Here is a 25,419-nt window from a genome sequence, read left to right on the forward strand (position 1 = left end):
TCAATAAACTTTCTTTTAAAAAGCACATGGAGTAGAGAGTTGGTAGGGGATCAGGGAAGACTTCAGGGAGGCAGTGACGTTTGAGAAAGACCTCGACGAAGCATGGAGTTACAACAGGCAGAGAAAAGAGGAGCAGAAGGGGGTGGGCAGCAGCTACCTGGAAGAGAAATAGCTGGGGTTTGGAACTCACAAAGCAAAGCTTCAACTCTACTTCAGCCATGTGAAAAAAATAATTCTTACCAACACCTGGAAGGCAGGGCCGGGTCCATCCCACCAGGCCTGCGGGGAAGGGTGCCCTGGCCCCTGCTGCAGACCCGACAGTCACCTGGCCAGCATGCCCTGTGTGTGTCCCACCTGGCGGGGGGGAGGCACGCAGCAGGGCCCTCTGGACCCCATGAAGCCCCCCTGATACCCACACTCTCCCACAGGGACCCTCTTCTCTCCTTTCCCTCCTCTTCCTCTCTGAGGCCTGCCCCTCTCAGAGTCAGAACCAGGCACCCTGTGTCTCTGATTTCAACTCTCATTTTCTCTTTCCATCTCCCCACAATCTCAGTCTGTAGAAGGCTTTGGTTCCCCACTCAAGGACCTCCACCAGCATAAGGGTGGGTGGACTGAACTGGGGAGGAGGCAGCAGGAATTCCCCCAGTCCAGCCTCCAGAGAGACCCCTTTTAGGGAGCTGCCTTCTCCTGCAGGTCTGCCTGCCCGCCAGGGTCCTGCTAGCAGCTGCGGTCCATCTCTGTCGGCTCCCAGGGGTCAGAGAAGCCGCTTTTCTGGCAGGTCCTCCTCCCTGTGCTCACAGGGCTCAGCTCCGGCTGGGTGTTTCAGGACATTTATTTTCACTTTATCCTTAGCACCACATACGAGAAGTGCACATCAGATCCCATTTACAACCGAAGCAAGGGAGGTCGAGAAAGAGAGCCCCTTGTCCTGGGAACGCGGGACAGCTAGGGCTGTGCCTTCCTCAAGCACAACAGGGAAGGGGCTTGTTTGGGTTCTTAGCAAAGTGGGCGACCCCACGGCCACGTCAGGGACAGTCCCCACGCGGCCTCTGAAAATAAGCTCCTGGTGGCGCGCGCCGCGGGACCCCGAGGGCGCCCGGGCGAAGGCAAGCGGCGGCCTCGCCGAACAAGACGGGAGCCAGCGAACTTCAGAGCGTCTGGCCTCCCGGGGAGGCAGACGCGGACACGTCTGTGTCTCCCGACAAGTGCCTTCAAGCCCGGCGGGGCAGACACCTCCGCGCCGGCCGCCGGCGAGGTCTCCGCGGGCTCAGGGCGTCCGCGGGCGGCCCCGGAGGGCGGCGGGCTTCCCGGGCGGGGGACTGGCGGCCGGCGGAGGGGGGAGGGGCGGGGAGGGGACAGCGCAGGAGGAGGCCCCCACCCGGGCGCAGGGGGCGGGCGTGCGGGGAGCCGCCCACTTCGCCGCGTCGCCCCGACGGCCGGAGTTTAGATGCGGCGGCGCCCGCCGAGCCGGGGCGGACGCGGGCCGGGGACACGCGCGGGTAGCCGGGCTCCGCGGCGGCCACAGGATGGCCGAGGTAAGGGGGGCGCTCTGCGCGCGGGGCGGCTGGGACGACGCTCCGGCCGGTCCCGTCCGCACGGGGGACCCGCCCTGGCCGCCTCCCAGGCCACCTGCGCGGCGGCGCGGGCCGAGGGGGTCCCGGCGGCCGCGGGACAGCGGCGCGCATCAGGCCGCCTCCCGCCCTCAGCGCTGCGGCTGCGTCCGAGCGCGCCCGCCTCCCGTCCGGCCGGCTTCACCCCGGGACCCACACAGCCGGCAGCTCGCGTTGGGAACGGCCGCTTCTACCTTGGTTTGCTTTCTGTGGAGCGTGTGGCGCGCGGCGGCCGTCGACCCCCAGGGGAGCCGCGGGGACCGGTGGGCGGCAGCGTGCGGGCTCCGGGCCGCGGGCGGGGACACATCTTTTGTGCAAAACCGCCGAGTAAGGTGCCGGCGGGCGGGGCAGGGGCGCCTGGAGAGGCGCAGACGGCGCAGGACCGGCGTGCGGAGTCGGGAACGGCGCGGCGCACGGCGTCGCCAGGGTCTGAGACCCCGACGCCGCGGGGGGGCGGGAGCGGGGCGCAGAAAAGCCGGATGCGCGTCTCCAGCAGCTTCACGGGACACCTGCAGTGACTGAGGGGGCTGGGCGGTGCCGGGAAGAGCGGGGACCGCCAGCGCCGCGTCCCCGTGTCAACTCCCCTCCGGAGCGCCGCGTCTGTTCCCTGCGGCTGGCGGGCCGGGCGGAGGGGGCCGCTGCCTGTCCCCGCGGCCCCCCGGCTTTGCCCTGAGAGGCTCGGGATTTGTCAGCCAGATGTGACAAGATCGCAGAGAGGCGAGGGAAGGAGGAGATCTGATATTAATCAGTGCATAGCTCGGAGCCAAACTTTCTCAAACGCGGTGTAGGAACATGTTCTTCTCATTTAAGGCATCTCTTTGTGGCAGTGCGGCTGCCACCGGCCCGACTTTGACAGTTCAATGGAATGCCAGTGAGCAGCCTTAATTGTGGAAGTGAAATTGTGTGTGCTGGGGCCGGGGGTGGAGGGGGGAGGATCAGACACTCTAAGGTTCCGTAATGTCCCCTGGTTTTATGGCCGCGCTCACCGCGCTCCTTGAAGACAGGGCCTTTAACTCGGGCCAGACGCCCGGTCGCAGCCAGGCCTCTGCTGTTAACACTTAAGGGGCCTGAAAGAGGCCCCGCTGGTGTCCTGGGAATCCCTGTCAGAGGGTGTGAGTGTGTGTGTGCATGTGTGTGCGCGCAGGCGTGTGTGTGTGTGTGTGTGTGTGTGTGTGGGGAAAACATGTGTTCCTACAGCTCTGGGTCCACGGAGCACATCTAGCAACAATTTTTTTTAATATGGATTTCTTCTCATCAAAGCGACAAAGATTTTGGCTTGACCATAAGTGAATTGGAAAACAGCCTTTGACAAGTCACGTTCTTTTTTTTTTTTCCCTTTCCCTCGGGGTCCTTTTATTCCTTGGTTATTGTTTTAAATCGCCAGTGGATTTCATGGGATCTTTTCATGAGGCATCTTGGACTGTTCATTTGCGGACACGTTCCGTTGTACCTGTTCAAATTTTGGTGCAAATGATAAATATACTGGCTTCTCCGTGGTCGGTTCCCATTCCAGTTGCCGTATGGTTATGAAAACACCGTTGAAATTGCAGAGGTCAAAATGAAATTTTTGTGCAGGATGTAAAAGAAAATTACTTCGGACCTTCTCCATTGTCTAGGCTTTGGTTTGTGATTTCAATAACGGTGGGAAGATGGCCACTGCATTTGTTAGGGTGCATTTTGATAAATAATTTTGGCCTTTTCTAGTGGACGTAAAAGACGGAGAACGTGAGTCATCATTTGATTTCTCACCCAATAAGTTTGCCAGCTTTCATTTCACCAAGAAAAGGGTTGCTGCTCGTTCAGCCCCTCTCTTGGTGGGACATGGGCCTGTCAGAGGGGCACATGCTGGGAAGAGGTGGAGGAATCTTCATGTCGCCCAAGTGCTACCCCTGCTTTGGGAACTCATAACCATGTTCAGGCACCTGCGTGATTTAATTTAGAATGTCCTCCGGACCTGTAGAAAATGATTTAGCCACATGCTCCCCCTTCAGTAAGAGAGAAAGTGGTTGGTTTGAAGTGCATGTTTGGCCACTGCCAGGTACTAGGATGTGAAAAGATGATCTGTTTGCTCGGGTTAGAATTCACGGAAGGAATATCAGCAGACACGGAGTAACTGCCACAACAGCGTCAGGTTTGCATAGAGGGCTCTTTTTATTTTTAGTTTTGTTTTCCATGGCTCCCACGCAGCGGTTAGTCCCACATCCCAGGCCCAGGCCCGCATTCTGGACCCGAGAATCATCAGCGTGGAAAGAAGGATAGTCCAACCTATGGGGTGAGAAAAGCCACGCAGATTCTCCCATGGGATTGATAATAAGTGTCTTTTAAGCATAGACCCTTAGCGTTTTCCAATGCGTACGGAAAACTAGACATGGGAAAACAATTTAAAAGTTCAGTCTGTGGGTGAAATTAAACGGCCGTGTAGGGGGTGAGGGGCCAAAGTGTCTTGTAGCTTTTGTACACGACGTTGGGAGCTATTTTGACAGTGGCCATTAAAGAGGTGCCCTAAAGGTTCCACGAGGTAAATTACTTGCAGGAGGAGCATGTATTACCCCAGGGTAAATTTTCACCTCTACAGATGTTCCTGGGAGTGAGTAACTTTTCTCAGAAACATCCCTGCTTGGAAAGAATTAGAAATGCCCCAAAGGTGAAAACTCAGTTCTGAGCCGGTCTTCCTTAGGTAGGTTAGATCAGTGTGTGGGGACTTACTGCATTTTGTTAAATTACCTTATCCCAGGTATGCAACTACTACAGGTTTTTAACTTTACTACATTGAGATAATTCTGTTTTTAGTGGTTTATCTAAGAGATGTTTAAAGATAAACCGGGATCTTTACAAGAACGGGCATCTGGAAAAGTTTTAGTTTTTGCCTCTGCAAATCGGTTTCCACCTGAAAACCTTATTTCTTCTTATCTTGTCATTCTTTGAAGCCCTTTTTCCTAATTCTGGAAATTCCCAGATTCCCAGCGTGGCCCCCCACCCCATCTCCACGCAGCCACACGCCTGTTTTTTATGCAAAGAGGCTGGGTCCGAGGGGCAGTTGATTAGCATGGTCAATAAGGCTGGAAAAGGGTGGATCTACGCAGAGAGCCGACTGTCTCACCGGGATCCAATTTGCTGCCCCTTCAAAGGTCGCAGAGTGGGGAGCAAACAGGCTGTCACAGGGGGCCTCTGCCTCGGGGCGATGATAATCTCACTCAGCTAATGGGAGAGAAAAGAGAGATGGGGAAATAAAACGGGGAGGCCGGGTCCAGGCGGCCTCGGAGAGGGGAAATAGTTGCCTCAGTTCAACTCTCCGTCAGGCGGCTAACTTGTTTTTTCCATAGAGGGATGTTAGTTAGTCTCCTCTTGCAGATGATTTCTGCGATTGAGTCCATTGTGCTCTTAACAGCCCTCCACGTTATTTTCCAGCTCTACGCCAGCTTGCAGGAGCATTGGCCCTGTTCTGTAGCCCTCCGATCGTTTCTTGGCATTACTCATCACGAAAGCAGCATTTTTATACCGTCAGTGTTAACATTGCCCAATACACCAGGTTGAATTTTAAGACAGTGATCAGAATGGCCCATGGAACAGTCTCATTTTTTTCCTTTTTGAAAATCTAGGGTGTTTTTTGGTTTGTTTTTCTTTTTTTACATTTTGTTTTTAAAATCGAGTTCTCATTAAATCCCTAAAAGAAATGTTTGCAAAAGGGAACTTAGAAAAGTTCACGGTTTCATCATTATTTTGCATCAGTAGCCAGAGTGAAGACACATGGCTTGGGTAACTGGCCACCTTACTTGAAATTATCCTGAGGTGTAAATGCCTTTTTTTTTGTCTCTATTTTTGTTCCCCCTCAACCCACGCTGGCTGTTGTGTTCAGAAATCCCCGACATACGTACTTAACGTCCTTCTATTTTTTTTGTTATCAGATGTTTCTGAAGATTACCACTGAAGTCCTCCCAAACTAAAGTTATAAAGAAAAACAGTATATTTGTGTCTTATATTTCTCTGCAGTTTCGTTGTTGCTTGTTTGTTTTTTAAAACAAATGCTTGGTTTGGTTTCTAAGATAATATTTGCGTCTTTTTCTACTTTTTATATTTTTTTGTCTTTAGGACTAATGACTTTAAGAAAAAAGGCCCAGCTGTTACATTTTGTTGGCACACAGTTCAGACTTTGATTTATAGAGATCAAAGGACGAGTGGTTTTCCCCCATCACCTGCTTTGAGCTAAGCAGCAAGAGGACACTGCGAGCATGTCACACGTGCTTCTCCTCGCAGGGGGACTTGGCCCGACATCTGTCCCCGTGGCTCTGCCTCCCACCTGCCCTTACCCCGCCAGACCCTTCTCCCTGCCTCCAGTGGCTCGAGACTGGTCTCTTTTTTCATTCCCCTACTTGCAACGAGAACCCAAAACCTGCCAGTTCCCCTTCCGTGTCATTTTCAGGCTGCTGCCTGCCTCCTGGTCTCCGGGGCTTCCCAAGTCCAGTCTTTCAACCACACTCATGGCGAACCGTGTCTCCCCACACTGTTCAGAATGCCGACGGCTTCATGGACCCCACAGAGAGACCCCTGGCTGCCCATCCGGACAGCCCAGCCCCACCCTGTGTAGCCTGTCTACGTCAGCTTTCACTGCCCACGACCAGTCTGTGCCCTGGGGCGCGGGTGCCCGCCACCTCCTGCAGGCAGCTTCCTCGGCCTCTCCACGGAGCATCGCTTTCTGCCTCCATGTTTGCTGTCGCATGCAAAAAAAGAACGCGTTGGTCAGATGGGGAATGTGGACGTAACTGACTTTTTTTCACGTTTTACTACAGAGCATTTCGTACACAGTTAGAATCGTGGCATGTAGCTTCGTGATGCGCGCTTGGAAGTTCGACAGTGATCACCTGCGGGCCGATCCCATTCCTTCCGCATCCTCGACCCGTTCGTTCCCTGACCATTAGCAGCAGTGGCGTCTGTTGAAGCCATTCCTGGGCATCGTGTGTTTTCATTCCCAAATAAGAGTAGCTCTAAAAGACAAGTCTTTCATTTAAAAAAAAAAAAAAGCAAAAGCAATATACTGTATAACGCCTTAAAAAAAATGAACAACTCTTTCGTGACGTTAAATTTCGGCATTCCGCTTACCTTGATTGCCTCGTAAATGTCGCTTTGCCATTCGCTTGTTCAAGTCAAGATCCAAATAAGGTCCCCTATGTGTCTTTCTTAATCTTTAGGTTTACACTTTACTTTTTTTGCCTTGCAATTTATCTGTTGAAAAAGCTGGGTTGTGTGTCCTGTAGAATGTTCCCCAGTCTGCATTCTACTGCATGGTGGTATTATTTAAACACTCCTCTGTCTCATACATTTTCTGTAAGCCGGAGCTGACCGGGAGGCTTAGTCTAATTCAGGTTTGAACTTTGGTTTTTTTTGGCAAGAACGCCCCGTGTGTAATAGCAGATGTCCTTCCATCCAGAGGGCAGTGACCTGGTTGCCGTCCTTTTAATGAGGAGGTAAGGATATACTGATATTCTAATTCTTCACCTGGAATACGTACATAAGGAGAATTTGGAGAACGATTCACTGGTTCCCTGGCATCTCTAAATGTGGCCTATGAGTTTCGCGTTTGTTTTCAGCGTCTTTTGAGTTGCTGGATTTTTTTAAAGATTTTTATTTATTTATCTTTAGAGGGGAAAGGAAGGAGAGAGGGAGAGAAACATCAATGTATGGTTGCCTTTCATGCATCCCCGTCTGGGAACTGGCCTGCAGGGAACCAGCTTGCAACCCCGGTATGTGCCCTGACTGGGAATCGAACCGCTATTGTCTGGTTCGCAGGCCCCAGCTCAGTCCACTGAGCTAACACCAGCCAGGGCGAGTTGCTGGATTTCAATGCCATGCATGGCTCACATTGATGTTGGATGGGTCATGTTGTCTGTTCAGCTACTGACCAGTCGGGCTGTGTGACTTTTGTTCCCCTTGGGGGCCCCATCAGGCTCCTCACGATTTACCAGTACACGGTAGAGGCCTCATACCCAAGCAAACAACAGACAGAAAAAGCCAGTTTGTTAAATAAAACATCGGTATCATTTTGCTAAACTACTAAGAGACGATGATGTCAGGAGATGGGCATCTGCAGCGGGTAGGCCACCTCGCCCCGAGGGACCTCACAGGTGGTCTTCTCTCCTCGTGCCCGCTGTCCTGAAACATCTGGCAAACGGTGCTACTGTCTTCAGGTTCCTAGTTGTACCTTGATGAGTTTCCATTTGCAAGAAAAACAGGAGAAACCTTACAAAATGAAACGTGAAAGAAGTTAGAAGAAAATGAAAGGAAGGAAGGGAGGGAATGAAAAAGAAATCTGGTTCTAAAAAGAGACGTGAGAAGTACGTGCTGTGTGTAAGGGGCTGGCGGGCAGAGCAGCCACGGAGAGTCGGGCGGAGACCTCCTGCCCTTGAGTAATACGGTTTTCTGAACCAGAGAGGCTGGCTCTGCAGCCAGAGAGAGAGTGGGCATGGCAAGTTCATGGTCGGTGGACAGAAACCAAGCCCTCTCCCCACCAGCTAAGGTGGTCCAGCTGCTTTGGAAGGTACTTGCATTATACACTGGCAGCTTCTTTTCCCCCAAGACTCAAAACATATTAACAGCAATTGTCTGTAGTTACTATTTGGAAATACAACTCGGGAAAACCTGGAGCACTTTTATTCTAAAGCTCGGCGACTTTTTAAAAAGTGATCTGTGACTTAACAGGCTGGACCTTGGATTTCAAGTTGGGAAATTATGATTCTTTTTATTATTATTTATTTACTTATCTTTAGAGAGAACGGGAAAGAGAGAGGGAGAGAAATATCAATGGATGGTTGCCTCTCGTGTGTCCCCCACTAGGAACTGGCCTGCAACCCAGGCACGTGCCCTGACCGGCAATCGAACTGCAATCTTTTGGTTTACAGGCCCACGCTCAATCCACTGAGCTATACCAACTGGGGCGGAAAATTATGATTCTTACCAGGGAGTATCTGGGGCACAGCCTTAGAACCTCACACTTAAGAGAGAACCACATGTTAAACATGGCCTTAGTAATCTATACTAGTGAGCCATTTTTCATGTGGTTTTTATGTGGCCCCCTCCACGGTCCACAAGAAGATCAGTGTTTATCTTAGGAATTGCATTTGGCCTGCTAGTGAAAAATACTCCTAAATAAGACACCATCCTGTCTACTCAGCAATTCTTAGGATATAACGTCAAGGTTGCCTCGCGGTTGCAAAATGGCCTCTGAAGTCCAGCCATCACATTCTTGTTCCAGGAAGGAGGAAAGGCTAAGAAGTTCCTCAGCTGAGCCACCTCCCATTTATAAGGAGCTTTCTGTAAAGTTCCACCTAACAACTTCTACCTTTATACCACTGGCCAGTACTTAGTTACCTAGCTACTAAAAGAGATATGAAAATTAAGATTCCTCTACCAAGGCAGATTGGGCAAAAAGGATGTGATGTTGGGTGGGCATCTATAATTAGTAAGCATGGCACAGCTCTCTTGTGGATCCATAAATTATCCTCTTAAATAATACCAGCGAAAGGCAGCCCAAGTCATCAGGCCCAGGGTCAGCCGCCAGGTGTTGGTTGTGAGTTTCTGTTTTGTTGCCTCTTTGGGGAATGACTCATCGCGGAGCAACTTGTATGGGGGTTTTATCGTAAGTGTTTTTCAGTAGCTCTGTCTGTGCAGAGTCAGACCACCTGAGCCCGGAGGAGCTAAGCACCTCCTTGCTGTAGGTCTGGCAGGAACAGCAGTCCTGCTGTGCTAATTGGTCTTTTCAGCTCTCTCTCTGTATTTTCTCATTAATGTGGCTAATCAGCCGCTGAGGTAGGCAAGAGCAGCTACCCAGCCCATCTTATAGTCTGAGGCTCCAAGTCGAGGAGCTAACGCTTGCTTATAACTGGCAGGAAGTAGGACGTAAGTCGCCTGAGGCCAGTGGTAGGTTTTACTGCCTGCCCGTGAAACACACTCGGTGTGCTGAAGGGGAAGGGACTCAGGCTCCCCGACTCTGCATCCAGAGGTGCTCTTTTAATAGGCATATCATATTAACTTTATACCTTTTCCCAAGGCTCATTGTTAGATGGGAAATAAAATCCATATTCCTTGGCTTGCCCCCACCATCCCACGCAGAGCGGTCTCTGCCGCCTCCGTGAGTGACCTCCCCTTTCCTACCATTCACCTTACCTGTCCACTCCAGCTCCGCTGGCCCCCTTTTTGGTGCCGTGAAAACTCCTGCCTGTTTGGTGCCTCAGGGCCTTTGCACTTGCTATACCCACAACCTAAAACATTTGCTCTGCCTCCAGATCTTCAGTGGCTCCTTGCCATCCTTTGGGACTCAGCTTAAATGTCACCTCCTCAAAACGCTTTGATGGTGACTCTCTCTACAGGGCACTCACACCTACCTCTATTCCCCTGTGCCAGCCAGTAAAATTGCTAGCAGAGATTTCTGCTTAGTTCTTTCATAGCATTGACCTTCTTCTGAAAAGCTATTGTTTGTTTACTTGATTATTTTCTCTCCCCTCTAGAAGATAAGCTCCTTGAAGGCAAACACCTCATTGGTCCTGTTCAGCACTTTAACCCTCAGAATTTAGAATGTCTGGCTTAGGACTTCTCAGTACATACACGGATGATAATGCCTCACCCTTAAAGTTGCTGTAGGGATTAGATAAACCCATGCATGGAAGCACAGTTAGCCCCAAATATTGATATTTCAAAATATCTACTCCCAGTGTCCAGATGCAAGACCACCCTGGTAGACTGTAAGTTCCTCAGTTTCCATGTCTGTAAAATGGGGGCAGTGACACCTCCCTCCAGGGTGCGTGTAAGAAAGGGGGTAACACGTGGGCTCTGTTTACTGGCGCGCTGCACACACAGCACACGCTCGGTGAAGCTCGCCAGCCATGTGACCTTGGGCACAGGGCACATCTTTTGTACACTTGCTTTTCCTGAGAACAGTTCCCTCCTCTGACAGCCATGTGGGGAGGATTAAACGAGGTCACCTTAACACGAATGCCACCATGTGGAAGGGCAGGTGCTGGAAGGGCCACTAGTCACGCCGTCGGGATCAGAACTGTCCAGTGGAACCCTTTATGATGGTAGCGATGTTCTCCTCTGCACTGTCCAGGACAGTAGTCACTGGCCCCAGGTGGCCCCTGCGCACTTGAAATGCGGCTAGTGTGACCCAAGAACTGAATTTTTTCATTGTATTTGATTTTAATTATTTTCAAACAGCCACATGTGAGTAAATGGTCACTGCATTGGACAGGGCAGATGAAGTGACCGGATCCCACAGAGCAGCCCCGCTGGGCCTTGCTCCTCAGCCAGACCACAGACGACTCCCCTGAAGGAGTCTGTGCCAGGAATCTGCAGACCCCAAAGGTCTTCTGTGATTTTCCTTCTCCTCTCTTCCACCCAGTCCCCCAAGAACATCTCCCTGAGTTTCTCTTCCATGATAGGAATATATTTGCATGAACCAAAGATGAAAACAGCTTTGAGGTAGACAGTTTTTATTCTCAAGGTCAATAATGCGTGTCCCATGGAAGACGTGCTCTGACCAGCTGTGGGTGTCTGTGCATCTGCCCCACTGTGTGTCTGGAATTCAAGTCAGGGTCTCCCCAAGCTGGAGGCAGCTCAGAGGTGTCCGGGACAGGAGGCAGGACCCTCCGACCCAGCTCAGCACCGGGTCATGACGTCCTAATCGCGAGACTGCAAATAACTGCATCATCATTCATCACACACCAGGGGTGTCAGTAACACCTGGATGAACAAATGAGCGAAGGGCAGTTACCAAAAGAGCAGACCAGAATTTTGATTGTTGATTTGTAGCACACCAAAGTGACTAATAACAACTCAGGCCCTGGCTGGTGCGGCTCAGTGGATTGAGCACTGGCCTGAGAGCCAGAGGGTCACCGGTTGGATTCCCAGTCAGGCCACATGCCTGGGTTGCAAGCCAGGTCCCCAGTAGGGGGCGTGTGAGAGGCAACCACACGTTGGTATTTCTCTCCCTCTCATTCTCCCTCCCTTATCCTCTCTAAAATAAATAAATAAAGTCTTTTTTAAATTTAGAAATAATCTGATTAAAATGAGTGCACAGAAAGCAATAACCATGTGTCAATGGGTTCGGCATGTTGTGGACATACCTGCTTTATGTTTCTGAGGAAGGGAACACGTATCAGGAGTCCAAAGGGAACGATTTCAGCTTTGAGAGCTTTCCCTTTTGATTTGCGTGAGTACTTTGTGTCCTGTAAGGACCATTTTTTTTTTTGTCGTTTGATTTCATTTTAGAAGTTTTCATTTGTCTTTGGATAATGGTGCTATAATTTGACTACGTTATAGAATTCTGAGGAGGTTGGAACAACTCAGGAGCCTTATATTAAAAGCTCTCGAAGACGCCATGATTAGCTTTCTTAGTTCATAAATAATTTCCCTGAGAGCTCATTCAGTAGATGTCTGATGAGCTTTATTCAGCCTTATTCAAATAGGTCCGTATAGAACCACACGAATGGTTCTGACAAAGTAGTAGGCGTGCATTGGAATTGTAGCTTAAATTGCTTAAACTTCTGTCCCCAAACTAGAAACTGCCAGAACTGAACGATCAGGTTAGGTCTGTGGGTCTCAGCTCCGGGCAGTTGTGCTGCCAGGGGCAGACTTCCTGCAATGCCCAGGACAAGCCCCCTGGTCCCCACCAAGAACTGTCCAACTCAGAATGATTACAAGGCTGAAGTTGACAGACCTTGAGTTAGGGATCAAGAGATGTGGCAGAAAATGAGTTTTAGCTGGAGGCTGTGAGCTGCACCGGGAATGGATGCCTGTGCACTTCCGCTGCACAGGGCCCGTGCAGTCAGTCACCCAGCAAGTCCTGGGCTCAGCGTGAATCCAGGGAGAGTCGCCTTGTTTTTAAAGAGGGAGTGGCATTTTCGGGGACATCATCCAAAGTGAGAAGTTTTCTCATTTTTTAAATTTTGTTTAAGCCCTGGCTGGTGTGGCTGGGTGGATGGAGCACCCGCCTGTGAACCAATGGGTCGCCGGTTTGATTCCTAGTCAGGGCACAGGCCTGGGTTGTGGCCCAGGTCCCCGGTAGGGGGCATGTGAGAGGCAACCACACACTGGTGTTTTTCTCCCTCTCTCTCTCCTTCCCTTCCCCTCTCTCTAAAAATAAATGCAAATCTTTTTAAAAAGTTATTGTTTAAAAGAGTGATAGAGCATAGGTAATGAAATATTTCAGAGAGTTCATACTGAGTGTATTGCTAGCCATTGAGAATGCAGATGAGTTAGTCTGGGAGCCCACATTCAGAGTCGCGGAGAAGTTTGAGAAGCTGGACTACATATCAGGTGTGCCACCGACTAATACCAGTGCCCCTTACATTGTTCCTTTTGACGATGTTTAATAAAAGTTAAATTACTAACTCATTTTTATCCTTTACCTTCCAGTCAAAATAACTAGGTAATGATGCATATAGGTGTGTAGATATATGTGTTCCTGTATTTAACACATTAGTAAAATGTGCATATAAGTAGGAGCTATAACCACAAAGTGAAAACAATCTCTGGCATTGGACCAGGGTTTCTCAATTTTTTCTCATTTCTTCCCACACCCCCAGATCTAAGGAAACTTTAGAAATGTTTTCCTACATGTGCTTCCCCCAGCGAAATTTTGTGACACCGTACACTATATCTGTTGATGTAGGGGTATCTGTGCTTTGTACATAGAAACAGGGATCATTTTCACCCCCATGACAAGGTGCACCCCCCCGGGGACGATGCCGCCCCCAGTGGAAAGGCCTGCGTCATTACGGGGAAGACGGTGTTGGGATTATCTGGAGTTCTTTGTACCATGTCATAAGACTTTCCAGAGAGTAAAACCTTTTCTCCTGTGTTTCCTGTGTTTTAGTAATTTGGTAGCACCGTCGCCACCTGCCACTCACCTCCTTTATGAATGGCCCTCTCCGTCACCTGAACGTCTCTTGTCTAGACGGTCACTCTGATTGGGCCTACTGCCATCTGAAAAGAGTGGTAGATGACAGTTAAATGGTGTGAATTTTAAGCTGTGTGGAAGCAAGCTCACTGGTTTGTTCTCGTGACTTTTTAGATTCACAGCAAAATAGAATGGGCAGAGACCTCCCTGTCACCCCCTGCACCCAGGCCCCCCGCCACAGCCAGTGCCCCCCAGCAGGGGGCGCAGTTTTTACCATGAAGAGCCCCCGCTGACTCCTGGTAATCACCGCGAGCCTGGAGCGGTCACCTTAGAGGTCGCGCTTGGTGTTTGCTCATCCCGTGGGTGTGGCAAATGTGTAATGACATGGAGCCATCACTGGAGCATCCTTGGGAGTATATCCACGGCCACAAAGTCATCCGCGGTCCGCCTGTTCGTGACGTGGCGGCGCAGATGTGGGGAGACGGGGCGCTCCTACATCACGGGTGGGCGTGCAAAATGGTGCAGCCCCTTCGGACAGCAGTTTGGCAGTTTTCTCAGACGGCGAAACATGGAGTCACTCTAAGATCCTGCAGTTCCATTCCCAAGAATATACCCAAAACCAGTCAAGGCACATGTCCACCATAAACTTGGACCAGGGCTCCTTTTGGGGATGATGAAAATTGCATTGTGATGATGCATGACTTGGTGAATATACTAAAAATCATTCCCCTGTAAACTTGAAGGGGGTGAATTGTGTATGTGCATTATATCTCCATGTAAAGCTGCTTTTTCAAAGATGAAAACAAACACAAGAAAAGAATACCACTCTCCCCTCACTACCACACATGAGCAGTCCCTGCCCACTGCCCGCAACCCCTGGGAAGCACCGGTCTGCCTTCTGAATCTGTACATTGACCTATTCTTGACATTTCCTATAGATGAATCCATACAGTCTCTGACTTTTCATACTACTGTCGTTTTTGGTGTACGTCTTTCTGTAGCCAAATGTTTTCAAGATTCGTCCATGAGGTAGCAGGTACCAGGACCTCATTCTCTCTTCCTGCCTAGCAGTGCCGCACCGTGGGGCTGCACCACACTGTGCCCATCTGTTTATCAGTCGAGAACGATGGGGTTATTTCCACTCCGGGGGACAAGTCTGTGTCTGGACAGCTGTTTTCCATGGTCCTGGGCACATACCGAGGAGTGAAACTGCTGGATGGTGCGGTGACTCAGCCAGACTGTTTTTCCAAACGGCCCGCACTGTTCACAACCCCACTAAGAACTGCTATGTAAGTGAAGACTCCTTCCAGACTCCCTTCAAGTGAGTTTCCTGGGTCCTAGACCAGACTCTCCCCTCCCTGTCCACACACAAGGCCACGTAGTCCCTTAATTGGCAGAAGGAGGTTTAAACCCCTAATCATGGGGCTTCTTCATTCCCCCTCAAACACACGCACTCCCCAGGTTCAAGGCTCTCTTGATTCGTACGGATTCCACCAGCGGCTCTGCCCCCTGCCAGATCTCTGTGAGAGCTTCTTTTCTTTAATAATAGATTACATTCTACAGGCTTCTCTCCCCATTTGAGGAATTCGCCTTAAAAATATCCATGAAGATTTGTTGCTAATACTAGACTTTTGTTGGCACGTACATCTCTCTCTCTCTCTCTCTTTTTTTTTTTATTTCTGCCATATGTCAAAGTCAGCACACTCCACACCCACACACCACGCACGGCACTTCAGCATGCGGCTGGGCACCCCCACGCAGGGCCGGTCCAGCCTGTGTCTGTCTCCGTCAGGCACACAGTCCCGCGAGTGGAGTGGGGGGCCGTCCTCAGTGGCCTCACATCTGTTCTGGGATTCAGCTTCTGCCTCGTTGTGACGGGCGGCAGAGTCTGCATGTAGATGTCTCTCCGTTCCGATCAGTTCCCTTGCACTCGGGAAGGTGGCCTGCATGTCCATTTCAGCATCGCTGCTCTGGTCCGTGTAGAGATTCGGTGAAAATAGGAGTCCTTCCTCTTCTTAATAACAACGAGCAAGATGTTTATTTCCAGTCCACAATCTTATTGAAAAAAGTTCTGGTGTTGGTAGCCTGTCCTCCCATGCAGAAGAGTGTCTGTTACGTGTCCCCTCCATCTCCAGGTCCCGGGCGAGCTGCCCTGCTTTCCGGGGTCCAGCATGCATGTCTGGGCCCAGCACGGAGCGGGCCCGCGTTGCTCAACGAGCCTCACTGAATGGAGGTTTTGTTTTGCAGATGCGGTGCGTGTTCCACACACCACTCACAGGCTCAGTGTACCTGTGTTCTCTTTTGCAGGCTATTGGCTGTACTCTGAACTGCAGTTGCCAGCGCTTCAAACCAGGGAAAATAAACCACCGTCAGTGTGAGCAGTGCAGACACGGTTGGGTGGCCCACGGTAACTATCCCCCCTTTGGTTGGTCGTGCTCCCTCTAAACAACTTATAGTTTCTCAGGAACGGATGTCATGCCTGAGAATGACAGCGAACATGTGTACGTTGCTGCTGCATGCCAGATAACCGGCTCCGAGCTTTCTATCTGTTATCGCGTTGAATCTTAACAAGTCCCTGCGGTGAGCGTTCTGTCAGCCCGGTTCCAGCGATGCACAGGGCCGTGACTTCGTGATGACGGAATGTCCCGTGTGGTCTGGTGCAGTAGCTCTGGCCCAGACAGGATGCAGAGTGCCCGGTGCCATGTGAATTTCGTGTAAACAATGAACAATGGTTCAGCCTGAGCACCTCCCACGTGGTGGTTGTTTGTCTGAGGTTACTATCCAGGTGTAGCTGGGCGTCCTGTGTTCTTTATCTGCTGAACCTGACCCTGTGCTGGCCCCATGCGGCCACCAAGTGCTGGAAGCGTGACTGGCATGAGGGCAGAATGGAATTTCTCATTTTCTTAAATGTTAATGAATTTACCTCTAAATTGAAGTGGCCATATGCAGCTGATGTCTGTTGCCTCGGACAGTATAGATTACGGTGGCTTAGTTTGCCAAGCCTGACGCCTAGGGGGTGCCAGACGGGGCTGAACCCTGGCCCACCAGGCTCCCGAGTCCGGGGTCTTCACCTCGTGCTTCCTGGTTTTCCATCCTCTTGATGAGGAAGCTGCCACCTTTGTCTTTACCCCCATGTTTTCTGTACTTCCCCTGCTTATGGCCATTCGGCACCTCAGGGATGCCACAGGAAAGGGCGAGAAACAAAAGCCTTGGGCCAATACACTTTATAAGTTCCCGCGATAGCTGTTAGGATAATTAACCACTTGGGTAGCTGTCGTTTTCTCTGTGGGAACCCACCGCTGAGAGTCCGCGCTAGCCTACCTTGTCTTTAAGAAACGCTGCTTCTTCCGCTTGGTTTTCCAGCCCTGAGTAAGCTGAGGATCCCCCCAATGTACCCGACGAGCCAGGTGGAGATCGTCCAGTCCAACGTGGTGTTCGACATCAGCAGCCTCATGCTGTACGGGACCCAGGCCATCCCCGTCCGCCTGAAAATCCTCCTGGACCGGCTCTTCAGTGTGCTGAAGCAGGACGAGGTCCTCCAGATCCTGCACGCCCTGGACTGGACCCTTCAGGATTACATCCGCGGCTATGTGCTACAGGTGGGCCGCCTCGGCCGCCCTTCCCCCTCCAGCCTCTTCTCACGCGCCTGCCCGTGCAACTGGTGTAACCCCCTTGCCAGCCGGTGTGGTCACCCTGCCCTTTAATGCTTTTCCTAACGGCAGAAGCCCGACCTCAAGTTCTGGAGGACTCCAGAGCTTCCCTCAAGATCTCTGTGCAAGTCAGGATGTGGGAGCATCACCCAGTTGTCCGACGTGGGTTTCGCTAAGCAGCTCTTCCCCGGTGCACCCTTCGCCCCGTCCTGGGGGCTGCCTCCATCTCTTTGATTATCTGCAAACTATATACCCAGTGACACAGATGCTGTCTCGGCCCCAGGTTACCGAGGTTTTGAGGGACAGAAAGGGAACTTCCCTTGCAGAGCCACCAGTGAACAGTTGCAGTTTCTGTTCTCCAAAGCCGTCCGCTGCCCCCTGCTGGCCCCTTCCTAGAATCCATCGCCTTGCGATACTTTCGTGTCCGAGCTCCCGTGTTTCAATCTCCCTCCGCTTCTCTCGCCGCCTCCGCACGCTCGACCGTCGCCTGTCCACACAGGCGAGATGGCGGGTGCGTCTCTTCGTGCCTTCTCTCCCCTCTTTACTCTTGCAGAGTGGTCCCACCTGTCTTTCTGTCACGAGCTAGGTCATCCGGGTGTTTTCACGGGCAAAGAACTTATTTCCTCCTCTGAGTGACATCATGTCTCTGACGGACGAACCAGCTGACGCATTTTTTTCTTGCCACTACACTAGACAACGTCGGCCAACTCAGTTACAAACTGCAGTGAAATGGGGATGGAATGTATATCCAGGACTCGGGTACCCACCGGCTTTTCTCCGATGGGCTGCATCACGGAAATACACACGAATAACCGTGTACGGACCTAGAGCCATAAGAAATCTTACGGAGTAGGTAGATTGTCTCCAATTTCCAGTTGAAAACTCAGAGTGCTTCTAAATCTTGCTGAGATCACCCAGTGCCCCTGTGACAGACCAGAATTTGAACCTGCATCTTTCTGAGTCTGAAGCTCATGCTCTTCCTCCGCAAACAGGTTTGGTCGCCCCAAAAGCAGGACCCCCCAACGGGCTACAGACAACCTTTTATGTAGAGCCGTGTTACGATCTTACATTATGACATAGATCAATATTTAATGATCCTAATAATCTTGCTTTCTAGTGTTGGGATTAAAAATATGGAATCAATTACCTTGAGCCTCTAGCGCATGAAAAATTTATGATGTTACATTCCTCCTCATCTTCAGAACGCGTACGTGCATGGTGGAAAAATCTCAGTAGGCCATCAAATACATGTTCTGTGATAAAATATTTATTGTAGTTTTGGGAAAAGTTAGGCCGTGCTGGAGTTTGAAAGATCTCCAACACGCCTGTGTAATTACAGCTCTGCTTTGTGAACCCGGGCTGTAGATCAGTGCAGGCTCCTTTGTTTCCCGATGGACGTTGCTTGGACAGGTTACTCACATGCAGTGAATAAATACTCGGGCCGTATCTAGCTCTGGTTGCTCCGTCTAGGGTCTGTAGATAAAGAAGGGACCGTTTTCAGAAGATGCGTGTTTTCACGTTTGTGGGGGAGGTTATCATGCCTCACACGGGATGACCAGTTGGTTTGACATACAATGGGAATGATCACCAGATTTCCCCGAGGCGTGAGTAACACACGTTTCACATCTCCCTTCTGGACCGCAGCTTACATTCATGCAGTCTATTTTTTGCAGTTTCTGGCCTCGGAGGAGGTTGGGGGTGGGAGCTGAGTTGAACAGGTCCCATGCTCATCCGGGGAGGGGGTGTCTTTTTCAGAGGTGCCCTGGGGTGCCAGTGGAGGTCGGTGGGGCGGGGTCTGAGCACAGGGCCCTCTCTCAGAGAAGAGGGTGAAGAGTGGGGAATTAATCATGCATTTACGTCCCGGTTCGGGTTTAGGACGCGTCGGGGAAGGTGCTGGATCACTGGAGCATCATGACCGGCGAGGAGGAGGTGGCTACCCTGCAGCAGTTCCTGCGTTTCGGGGAGACCAAGTCCATTGTGGAGCTCATGGCGGTGCAGGAGAAGGAGGAGCCGGCCGTGCTCATCCCGCCCCCCACGGCCAACGTGGACATCAGGGCTTTCATCGAGAGCTGCGGCCACAGGGGCGCTGGCCTCCCCGCAGCCACCGGGGACAAGGGAAGCCCCAGCAGCGTGCACCCCTTCGAGAGCCTCATCAACAACGTGACTTTCATGCTGCCGTTCCAGTTCTTCAACCCCGCGCCGCCCGCACTGTTGGGGTCGCTGCCCGAGCAGTACGCCTTGGAGCAGGGTCAGGACCCGAGTCGGGACCCCAGACCGGAGATGCACGGGGCCTTCCCGGACAGCGGCTTCCTGACTTCCGGCTCCGCGCCCTTTCAGGTCGAGAAAGAGCAGTGTCTGGGCTGTCCCGAGGCCCTTACCAGCAAGGAAGACGGCGCCCATTTAAGCGACACCAGCTCCTACAACATCGTCACCAAGCTGGAGAGGCCGCAGCTGTCCCCCGAGGCCAAAGCGAAGCCCGACAGGAACAGCCTCAGCTCGAAGAAGGGCCGGGTGTTCTGCACGGCCTGCGAGAAGACCTTCTACGACAAAGGCACCCTCAAGATCCACTACAACGCCGTGCACCTGAAGATCAAGCACAAGTGCACCATCGAGGGGTGCAACATGGTGTTCAGCTCCCTGAGGAGCCGGAACCGCCACAGCGCCAACCCCAACCCCCGGCTGCACATGCCCATGAACAGGAACAACAGGGACAAGGACCTCAGGAACAGCCTGAGCCTGGCCGGCTCTGAGAACTGCAAGCGCGCGGGGTTCACGGCAACGTCTCCGGGCCGCAGGCCGCTCCCCGGCTGCCCCGGGGCAGGCGAGGATGCCAGGGGCCAAGCGGCCTTCCCGGGCGTCGGGCAGAACGGCGTGCTGTTCCCCAACCTGAAGACAGTGCAGCCGGTCCTCCCCTTCTACCGCAGCCCGGCCACCCCCGCGGAGCTGGCCAACACGCCCGGGCTGCTGCCTTCTCTCCCCCTGCTGTCTTCCTCCATCTCTGAACAGCTGGTTTCCGGCGAAATGCCATTCGATGCCCTGCCCAAGAAGAAGTCCCGGAAGTCCAGCATGCCCATCAAAATAGAGAAGGAGACGGTGGAAATAGCTAGCGAGAAGAGGCACACACTCAGCTCGGACGAAGACATGCCCCTGCAGGTGGTCAGTGAGGATGAGCCGGAGGCCTACAGTCCTCGGCCGGACAGGGGGCTGGAGGAGCAGCCATCGGGACGCTTCGGGAAGCCCCTCCCCGAGGGGCAGAGGGCCTGCCACCTCCCGTTGGTGATCGAGCCCAGGGGAGCCATCAGCGGAAGCCCTGGGCGGGCCACACAAGACTCAGAGAGGGAGATGGAACAGCAGCCGGAGCTGCCCACGGTGCCCAGGGAGGCGGAGGGCGGCGGCCGGGACCTCCACCTCCCACCCGGCATGGAGCCCTGCGTCCCCTTCCCAGACTACGTCAGCCTGCAGCAGCGCCTGCTGGCTGGCGGGCTCTTCAGTGCCCTGTCCCCCCGAGGAGCGGCCTTCCCTTGTTTCGAAGACGCCAAGGACCTGGAGCACCCGGGCCCACACACGTCCGCGAGGCAGAGGGAAGACAGCCGCCACCAGTGTGGCATCTGCCAGAAGACCTTCAAGAACGCTTGCGGCGTGAAGATGCACCACAAGCACATGCACGCCAAGGAGACGCACGCGTGCACGGTGGAGGGCTGCACAGCCACCTTCCCTTCCCTCAGGAGCAGGGACAGGTAAGGCGGCACCTGTCTGAAGGGGGTGGTTCCTGGTCACCTGAGCCCCGCCCACCCTGACTGCTCCAGGAGGGCTGGGAGGGCTGGGAGCTTGCGCTGCTCACTGGCCCCGCAAGACGATGTCACCCGATGTCACCGGGCCAGGGGCACACTGTCCCATGTCTAGCTCCACCCTCCTGGGTGTTCAGTTCCGAAATCCAGACTCGTGTGGCCACAGGACTCGACCTGAAATGATGGGAGGCTATTTGTCATCGTTTTCAAAGCCACCATCCGTGTGGATTTTTTTGGTGTCTGTTCAGGGCAGAAATATGCATGGATTTATCACGGGGACTTTAATGTGGTATTACCATCGATGATGCATCATCCTGCTTTTCCTAACGTCGGAGAAATTCTGAATTCGGAGATACAGCGGGCCCCTTGGGTGAAGCACAGGGGACCGTGAGCTCGTTCCCCCATGAGAGGAAGAAGGGAGGTGTTTTTAACACAGTCATGGCAGCTCTAGGTTCAGACGGGACATGTGGGGGCCCTGAGCTTTGCTTTGCTGCTGCTGGGACGTTTTCTGCTCAAGGTTCCAGGGAGTGCGTTTGTCTTTTTTTTCCCCCTTTTTTAAAAATCACTTGTACGTACTGGAACCTGCATGTCCACCTCGTGTCTGGTTTTCTGCTGACGCATTCCTGCCCCGTCAACCCAGAACGCTGACTTGATCACAGGTCAGAGCTGCCTCAAAGTGGGTGATCTGGGAGCGAGATTCTGATGACGTCCAGGAAAAGGAATGTGTGAGCAGGGAGAAGTCGCAGAGGACAGTTGAAAGAGGATTACGCTTTCCCCGCCCTCCTCCCCTCCCAGGTCCTTGGCGATTTAGAAGGGAAAATTCAGTCCCTGTTCATTTTGGGGGGAGGGTGTTTTTCCCCGGTCTGACCTGCGCACACATTCCGAGCCGTTGGGAGTCATTGTCTCGTCCACTTGAAGAGGGTGGCCCTGGGAAGGGGCAGTGTTGGCTAGTCAGGGCAGCAGGGGGGTCTCGCAGCAAGGCCCGCATGGACTGACAAGTTACCTCCAAATGATACTGTGCAAGTCTAAGGAGTCATAATGGGTGCTCATCACCGCCCTGCAGGATAATCACCGGGTGGGAGGCTGGTGATGGGCGGTGAGCTCCCGGCCTGTGCAGAACCCCTGTCTGGTATCCAGGGAAATGTTGCAAATAGGGACTGAACGCAGTGTGCGCTCTCTCTCTCACACTCTCTCTCTCTCTCTCTCACACACACACACACACACACACACACACACACACTGATGTTTCCAGCCAATCAGATGTTCACGCCCATAGACCTTCTGGAGCGATACACCTGCAAATGCCCCAGCTCCTGATGTGAGCCACGTAGGACATTTTTAATGTTCTAGCAGCCTCACTAGACAAAGTCCAAAGGGACGGGTGAAGTAAGTTTTAAGAACATTTTGTTTCCGTCTATCCAAAATAGTATCCTCTCAGTAGATGACAGAGCCACAAGCCACATACGAGTGGCTGCCGATTGGACAGTGCCACTCTAGAAGGTAGTATTTCCTGGTTTTATTGAAATCAAGTTCTCTGTTTAGTTCCTTCTCACTGGTGAGCAGGTATGGCCCGGGACCCCCTTGGTTCCGGTGTCCCAGTGCACTTGGCCTCATTGAGATTGTCTAGCCATTCTCTTTAGAGGAGGCCCAGGAAGTCAGGTGTCACTGAGAGGCAGGAAGTAGAAGGGAAGGACACACTCCCAGTGTCCAGACCGCCGACTTCCCCGGGAAGGCTCATTCCTGGCGAGAACGGCAGCGGGCCAGTGCCCATGAGACACGCAGGGCGCCCTCCGGCCCTCCCCAGCCTGTCGAACCTGCCGCACACCTTGTCTGGTACCTGCCTCGTGTCTCTGCTCAGAATGACGACTCTTTATTGGCCACAACAGCCTGACCCATTGCTAACCATCTTTTTTACCCTTGTAGACACAGCTCAAACCTAAACCTGCACCAGAAAGTACTGCCCCAAGAAACCGTGGAGAGCAGCGAAGAGCATTTCCGGGCCGCGTACCTCCTCAAGGAGGTGGCAAAGGACGCCTACCAGGACGTGGCCTTCGCCCAGCAGGCCTCCCAGACGTCCGTCATCTTCAAGGGAACCAGTCGGATGGGCAGCCTGGTGTACCCCATGGCCCAAGTGCACGGCGCCGGCCCGGAGAGCTACCCCTCGGGGCCGCCCAGCGAGGGCGCCGTCCTGGACTTGAGCACGACCTCGAGCATGAGGTCGGAGAGCAGCAGCCAGTCCTCCTGGGACTCCGACGGGGCCAGCGAGGAAGGCACCGTGCTGATGGACGACAGCGACGGCACCTGCGACGGTCCCAGCCTCGGCCCCGGGGAGGACGAGTACCCCATCTGTGTCCTGATGGACAAGGCCGACCAGGGCCTCGCCGGCCTGCCCTCCGGGCTGCCCATCACGTGTCACCTCTGCCAAAAGACGTACAGTAACAGAGGGACCTTCAGGGCCCACTACAAAACCGTGCACCTCCGTCAGCTGCACAAGTGCAAAGTTCCGGGCTGCAACACCATGTTCTCGTCCGTGCGCAGCCGGAACCGGCACAGCCAGAACCCCAACCTGCACAAGAGCCTGGTGTCCTCTCCCAGTCACCTGCAGTGACGTGAGCGGAGACGCACATGTCAGGTGTCAGGAGGAGCTGCCCACAGGTCCCGTCGCTAGCTTTATTTGAAAGGTGTTTGAGTGGACTGTCTGTTCTTCCATCGCAGGACGGGGCGGAAGACAAGCCCTGGGGGACGCCGACCAGGGCGCTGCCCCTCCTATCGAGTTTCTTAACCCAAAGGTATTTTCAGTAACGTGACGAAAACTCGAGGAAACATGGCACATCCTCTGGGTGGTGGCCAGGCCTGCTGATCCATCCAGGGCAGGGGCCCTCGGGCCTGGGGGGGGCCGTTTTGCTTGGCATGAGGCTTTGCAGGAGTAAGGATCCGCTGAGTGACCTGGCGTGGGAAGCAGGCTGTTGCCAAGGGTAACGAGCCAGCCCCAAAGAATCCACGATTTAGTTCCTGCTTTAAGGACTCTGAAATGCAGACTTCAGTTTGGGAGTGTGGCTGTTGGAGACAGTCCCTCGTTTGGGGTGGAAAATTGCTCCCCCCCCCCAACCCCGCCCATGGAGGTCTCATGCAGTATGTCAGGGGGCCCTCAGGGGAAGCGTGTCGGCTTCCGGCGCCACAGAAACGCAAGCGTTGCCAGGGGTGTTAGTTCTCGCCCTGGGCCACGCATTCCAGAAGCTAGTGGGGGAAGATGGTGCACTTAAGAAGAGTGGTTTTCGATTTAATTTAAAATAACGTGGCTAATATTTAATTTGTGTTTATAGTATGTGAGCATGTGGGGTAAGTGCAGACAGGTCACCGTGTGACCTTCTGGGCCTCGTTCGAGAGCAGCGCGGGCGACAACCTAACCTGTAAAACAAAACTGCTGACTGTGTCGCACCTGGTGAAGTTCAGAGTCCGACCCCCATGGGCCCCGGGGTGGGGGGAGGCGGGGAATGAACTCGGCAGGACTCTGGCGGGGACTGTCCGTGTGTATCCTGCCCCCGCAGGGAGACAACGGCGTGGTTCTGAGGACCGTTGTCCACTCTCGATGTCACCGGACCCCTCGGTCTTCACCCTTCAAAACCGTGTGAGATGAGAATGAACTGCCAGATTTACCCAGTAGAAAGGAAAACCAGGATGTTCTTGCCACGCTCTGTGTCTTAATATTTAACTTATTCCGAGATATATTCCACATCACTGCCCACATTCGCTGCTGTGGAAGGGAAGCCCACCCCATCCCATGGAGTGCGGCCGTCCCCTGAAATCTGGCGCATACAGAGCTCCGTGCTAGGGAGGAAGAAATTTCCCTTGCGTTAAGACGTCAAGTGAACCATCCTTTAAAGTTGCGGTTGGTTTCAGTAATGAAAAACATCTTAAAAGAGAATTGGGGGCCGTAAGAGAGAGGGTCCTGTGGCTGAAAGGTGGAAAGGGGCCAAGAACCTGTTGCTGATTATCTCACCTTTAAAAAAAAAAAGACGAAACGTGACAACTGACAACGTGTCTCTGCTTCCGGGGAGACCTACCGTTCACCTCTTGTGTTACCCAGCTGGGCGGTATCCCTGTCTCTCCAAACCAAAAAAAATTTGTATGAGTTTTCTATGATTTAATAAAAGTGTATGGCATACGTCTCGTTGGCGAAGGCCCACATTTTGTGATAACACCAGTGTTTGTTGCGTGGCTGCTGGTTGTATGCATGCTTGTGGTCATGCACAGGTGCGTGCACACACGCACACACAGAGAATGGATCGGGCAGAGCCGCAAACCCAGGGGAGGACCGGGGGACGGCACTCGGATCAGTTACTGCTCTCACGTCCAGACGGGAACCGCCACCCTCAGTCCACGAGGCCCCCAGAAACGAGGCAGCGGCAGCTTCCCTGGGAGGAGGCCTAAGCATTGATTTGTTGTCATAATTGAGTGACCTTCCAAAGAGACTGTGCTTCCAC

The 25,419-nt window shown here is 52.9% G+C and overlaps 2 protein-coding genes across 2 annotated transcripts in view; one reads left to right on the plus strand and one right to left on the minus strand.

Annotated features, from left to right (window-relative positions):
- The window catches only part of WHAMM (WASP homolog associated with actin, golgi membranes and microtubules), a 273,660-nt gene that overhangs the window by 44,277 nt on the left and 203,964 nt on the right, over positions 1-25,419 (minus strand). The window lies entirely within an intron of this gene.
- BNC1 (basonuclin 1) lies at positions 1,463-25,110 on the plus strand. The gene is made up of 5 exons (XM_053658835.1): positions 1,463-1,535; positions 15,805-15,904; positions 16,861-17,096; positions 19,023-20,884; positions 22,859-25,110. Exons 1-5 carry the CDS (start codon positions 1,527-1,529, stop codon positions 23,541-23,543), a joined length of 2,892 nt encoding a protein of 963 aa, XP_053514810.1. The 5' UTR covers positions 1,463-1,526; the 3' UTR covers positions 23,544-25,110.

Source organism: Artibeus jamaicensis, unplaced genomic scaffold, assembly GCF_021234435.1.
Source record: "Artibeus jamaicensis isolate MK-2021 breed Jamaican fruit bat unplaced genomic scaffold, CSHL_Jam_final scaffold_612, whole genome shotgun sequence".
Classification (NCBI taxonomy): Eukaryota; Metazoa; Chordata; class Mammalia; order Chiroptera; family Phyllostomidae; genus Artibeus; species Artibeus jamaicensis.